The 5,378-nt window shown below is 45.1% G+C and overlaps 1 protein-coding gene across 4 annotated transcripts in view; it reads left to right on the forward strand.

Moving 5' to 3' along the window:
- Positions 1-5,378, forward strand: part of NEIL2 (nei endonuclease VIII-like 2 (E. coli)) — a 20,047-nt gene that overhangs the window by 10,265 nt on the left and 4,404 nt on the right. For 3 of the 4 annotated variants that reach the window (XM_011942825.1, XM_011942827.1, XM_011942826.1), the window contains one exon: positions 2,300-2,652. The exons of the other annotated variant lie outside the window; for it this stretch is intronic. In XM_011942825.1, coding sequence (XP_011798215.1) covers positions 2,300-2,652 — 353 coding nt within the window. The remainder of the gene's footprint in view (positions 1-2,299; positions 2,653-5,378) is intronic. 4 annotated transcript variants of the gene reach the window in all.

The raw sequence follows: 5,378 nt of genomic DNA on the forward strand, positions 1-5,378 counted from the left end.
TATCTCCCCAAGCTGAAATGCCATACCTGTTGAACACTAACTCTCCCTTTCCTCCCTTCCCGCAGCTCCTGGCAATCACCTTTCTACTTTCTGTCTCTCTGAATTTTACTCCCCCAACTACCTCATATCAGTGGAATTATACAGTTATACAGTATTTGGAGTTTTTTTGACTGGCTTATTTCACTTGGTATAAAGTCCTCAAAGTTCACCTATGTTACAGATAAGCGAACATTGGAGATTGTTGTAATCTATTTTTGCTGCTATTACAGAATATTTGAGACTGGGTAATTTATAAACAATAGAAGTCTATAGAGCTCACAGTTCTGGAACGTGCAGAGTCCAAGGGCATGGCACTGGCATCTTGCCGTGTCATTTGCAGTTGGCATTATTCCATTCAGGAGGTCAGAGCCCTATGGCCTGATTTCAGAGGGGCCATCTCTTACCACTGTGCCATTGGGGATTAAGTTTCTGACACATACTTTTTGGGGAACACATTCAAACCATTGCAGCGCCTTACTCATCTGTTTGCCCTTGGAGCCTAGCACACTGCCAGGCACATTGAATAAGCTTAATTAATGATTAGCGAACTGAAGTGGCTGCAATGTCACAGGAACCTAAAAGAGGGACAGTAGAAATTGCCATAGTTGGAGAGGGTATGAGGACATCTTGACCTAGACATTTTTGACCTAGTAAATGTTTTGATCATCATGGGCATTTGACAGTTATTTTCATCAGAATTATATCAACATTGGTGAATTTATACCAAGAAATATTTTCTGCAGCAGATTCTATTATGCCCACTTAAATCCTTGCTCAATTTTTTTTTTATGTAGGTCAGTTAAACCATTTCTAATATGTGGCAAATAACAATCTGTGCTCAGATTTACAGATAAGCTATTCTGGGATTATTTTGAAAGGTAATGCTCTTTTGTGTAGAGGATTTCAAGATTAATTTGTATGCTAATTAATAAGTTAAAGATCATAGCAGAATAGTGATCTTTAAGCACAGACCTGTAGTGGTCAAAAAAGTAACACAGGCATTACCAATATTAATGCCAGATGTTTTGACTTATACTCTTTGAAAGACTGCCTGAATTTCAGGCTGTGTAGAACCGACACATTCTGGAATCTAGGCATACATGCTGCATATCAGGAGGTGTAACATGAAAATAAACTCAAAGCAAGGGCCAGGTGTGGTGGCTCATGCCTGGAATCACAACACTTTGGGAGGCCAAGACAGGCAGATCACTTGAGGTCAGGAGTTCAAGACCAACCTTACTAATGTGGTGAGACCCGGTCTCTACTAAATATATAAAAATTAGCTGGATGTGGTGGTGTTCACCTATAGTCCCAGCTACTTGGGAAGCTGAGGCAAGAGAATCGCTTGAACCCAGGAGATGGGGGCTACAATGAGCCAAGATGGTGCCACTGCACTCCAGTCTAGGCGAGACTCCGTCTGAAAAAAAAAGAAAATAAACTCAAAGCAGCCAGAACATCCTTTAACACACATTTTCTGTATTTATTTTCTTCTACTGAAATCATTTTCAGTGCGATAAGGTGGGTCCTTTGCTTTGTACATTTTACAGTGGTGATTTGATTCATTGGTCAATTTTTGTTTCAGTATCTAATTTGTATTGATTACAGTTTTCTTATCAAGTCCAATACGCTGGTGGCGGGGGTAGCGTGGGGTACCCAGTCTTACAGTGTGTTGTCTTTAGCTGCTCTGTGTGTGTGCATTCCCATGCACTGCTTATTTCTGGCATAGAAAATGTATTATGAATGGAATGAAGGAATGACAACTTATGTTCATTTCTTAGCTACTGCATGAAAAAATTGGGAGCGATTCCCCCCAGGTTGTCCAGGGTGGTCCTGCCATCCAGCATGGGTCTGTTTCACTGCCAACTAAGTCTACTTGCTCCCGGTCACTTTGAAAACCACATGCGAACTGCTCACACCACTGGAGCAAAAGATCAAAAAGCAGAACCCAAAGACTCCATTTGGGAAGGCTCCCCCAGGGGCCCAAAGACTCCATTGGGGAAGGCTCCTGCCAGGGGCCCAAAGACTCCACTGGGGAAGGCTCCCGCCAGGGGCCCAAAGACTCCACTGGGGAAGGCTCCCCGCCAGGGGCCCAAAGACTCCATTTGGGAAGGCTCCCCCAGGGGCCAGAAGGCTCCCCCAGGGGCCATTTGGGAAGGCTCCCCCAGGGGCCAGGAGGAAGACCTTTGCAATAGGGTACATATCTGCGTTCCCCGTTCCCCTCTGGCTCTGTAAGGCTTAGATCTCTGTTCATTTTTTCTAGGTCCATGGAAAGAAATTATTCCTTAGATTTGATCCAGATGAAGAAATGGAGCCCCCTGGCAGCAGCCCACCGCCAGAGCCTCCACAAAAAGAAGCGCACAAGGAAGGGGCTGCGGACCCAAAGCGGGACGGGGAGCCCAGCGGGCAGAAGACGCTTGATGGATCCTCACAGTCTGCAGAGCTCAACCCCCAGGGAGAGGATGAATCTGAGTGTTTGGAGGGAGACGCCCCTGCAGGAGATGCTGGGAGGTGGCTGCGGGTCAGCTTTGGTTTGTTTGGCAGCGTTTGGGTGAACGAGTTCTCCAGAGCCAAGAAAGCCAACAAGAGGGGAGACTGGAGGGACCCTTCCCCGAGGTAATGGTGTGACCATCTGATTCTCAGGGGCTCTGATAGTCATACGGCCCTGCTTGATGGGGTTTGGGACTTAAGCAGTGGGGACACACTGAGGACGTCCAGGCCGCCCCCCAGGGCCCTGCTGTCTTGGGGAGAGAGGCCACCTCTGTATCTACCAGTGATAGGAAGCAGACTGTGGTCTGCACGCAGGAGAGGGTTGTGCACCCAGAGGTGGCTGGGAGAAGGGGAGAATTTTCCCAACAAATGTGGCACTTGAGAGTGGACTGTCCCTGAAGAACATTTGATTGCCTGACTCCTGACTTGTGTGCTTTGAGTTTAGGGACAAGATTTTCCCAGTTTTGTTTTAAGTGTACTGTTTGTGTGTTTATTTTTTATTGAGATATAATTAACATACAATAGAATGCAGATCCTAAGTGTTCAGCTTGATGAATTGTTTTGGTTTGTTTTGAGACGGAGTCTTGCTCTGTTGGCCCAGGCTGGAGTGCAGTGGCATGATCTCACCTCACTGCAACCTCTGCCTCCCAGGTTGAAACAATTCTCCTGCCTCAGCCTCCTGAGTAGCTGGGACTACAGGCGTGTGCCACCACACCAGCTAATTTTTGTATTTTTAGTAGAAACGGGATTTCACCATGTTGGACAGGCTGGCTGGTCTGGAAGTCCTGGCCTCAAGTGATCCGCCTGCCTCCGCCTCCCAAAGTGCTGGGATTGCAGGCGTGAGCCACCATGCTTGGCCCCAGTTTTTAATCTATGAATGTTGAGATCAACATTTTGTGCACAAAACTCTATCTAGGTTTAGGATCATATGCTCAGTGTCAGTTCCCAGAGGAGTAATTGCTGCTCAGAGGGAATGCCCATGCTTAGGCCTGTACGTTTGATGGCCTTAGGAAACTGCTAGCTGAGCTGAAATCTCATGAGTGTTAGGTCGTTTGTGTACTTCTTATCAATTCATCGAAGCCTTTGGACCGAAAGTCTGTTTGTTTTTGTGACATGTGTTGCCAGCATTGTTTCAAGTCTGTCCTCCGTCCTTTGAGCTTACGATACCTCTTGGCATTTGGGATTTGAAATGTGTCTGTCGTCAATGGCGGGTATTTTTCTTGGTTGCTCATAGGCTTCCCCTTTTACTAAAAAAAAGGTCCCTTCTACCCCCAGAGAAAGTCACATGACTTCTATTGTCTGAAGTTTTATAACTTGTAAAAATGTTTAGAACTATAGACTTTTTTTGTGGCATGATGTAGGTACCACAGGATGCTTTGGGCTTCTGTGGCCCAGAGATTTTGCTCACATGACTGGAAGTTCAGAAGGAGGGTGGGCTTTGGGGTTGCAGTTCCGAGGTTCTGGCTTCATGTGATTCTCCTGGCTTTGCACTTTCCACACATTGGTTTTTGTCCTTAGACCAGCAGCAAAAGGCTACTGCAGCTCCAGGATTTTATTCACACCAAAAAATCCAGAAGATGAGAAGGTCATTTTTAGAAGTTCAGATGAGGAAACTTTTCTTAGAACCTCCTGCAAACCTCTCATCATCAGGAGCCTGCCCTTTGCCCAGTCCTGGATTAGTCACCAGCTGGAGGCATTGAAATGCTCTCCACGAAGCAGGCTCACCCCTAGGTTTTCAGATATATTGCCATAGAGTGAATGTGTATCATGCCGTTATTTTTAAATCTCTGTTTACCTGGTTATGTCTCTTTTCTCATTTACATGTTTTATATTTATTTTGCTTTGTCTCTTTTTTCTTTAATAGGCTGGCCTGAGTTTTATCTACTTTGTTGGTCTTTGAAATAAATAATATTAGGTTGCCAGGCATAGTGACTCCTGTCTGTAATCCCAGCACTTTGGGAGGATGAGACAGGAGGATCATTTGTGCCCAGGAGTAAGAGACCAGCCTGGGCAACATAGTGAAGACCCTGTTCCTACAAAAAATAAAAATAAAATTAACCGGGCATGGTGGTGCATACCTGTAGTCCCAGCTACTTGGGAGGCTGAAGCGGGAGAGTAGTTTGAGCCAGGGAGGTTGAGACTGCAGTGGGCTGTGATTGTGCCACCACACTCCAGCCTGGGCAACAGAGCGAGACCCTGTCTCCAAATAAATAAATAAATAAAATTAGCTTTATATATCCTTTCTATATGGAAAGGGTATATGGAATATTGAAAATATTAGGTCAGGTGTGGTGTCTCACACCTGTAATCCCAGCACTTTAGAGGCCGAGGCGGGCGGATCACCTGAGGTCAGGAGTTTGAGACCAGCCTGGCCAACATGATGAAACCCCATCTCTACTAAAAGTACAAAAAATTAGCCAGGTATGGTGGTATACACCTGTAATCCCAGCTACTCGGGAGGCTGAGGCAGGAGAATCGCCTGAACCCAGGAGGCAGAGATTGCAGTGAGCCAAGATAGTGCCACTGCACTCCAGCCTGGGCGATGAGAATGAAACTCCATCTCAAAAAAAAAACTTACAAGTCAAAAATGTGTCTAATATGCCTAGCCTACCAAACATTCTGGCTTAGCCTAACCTCTAACCTACCTTATATGTGCTCAGAACAATTACATTAGCCTACAGTTGGGCAAAATCATCTAACACAAAGCTTGTTTTATAAAATGTTGAATATCTCACGTAATTTATTGAATACTGTACTGAAAAGAAAGGTTTTATAGGTAAAGTATGGCTTTTACTGAGCATGCATTGATTTTGTACCATTATAAAATCAAAAATTAAAAGTGAACCATTGTA

This window comes from Colobus angolensis, unplaced genomic scaffold (genome assembly GCF_000951035.1).
Source record: "Colobus angolensis palliatus isolate OR3802 unplaced genomic scaffold, Cang.pa_1.0 Scaffold210, whole genome shotgun sequence".
Taxonomy (NCBI): Eukaryota; Metazoa; Chordata; class Mammalia; order Primates; family Cercopithecidae; genus Colobus; species Colobus angolensis.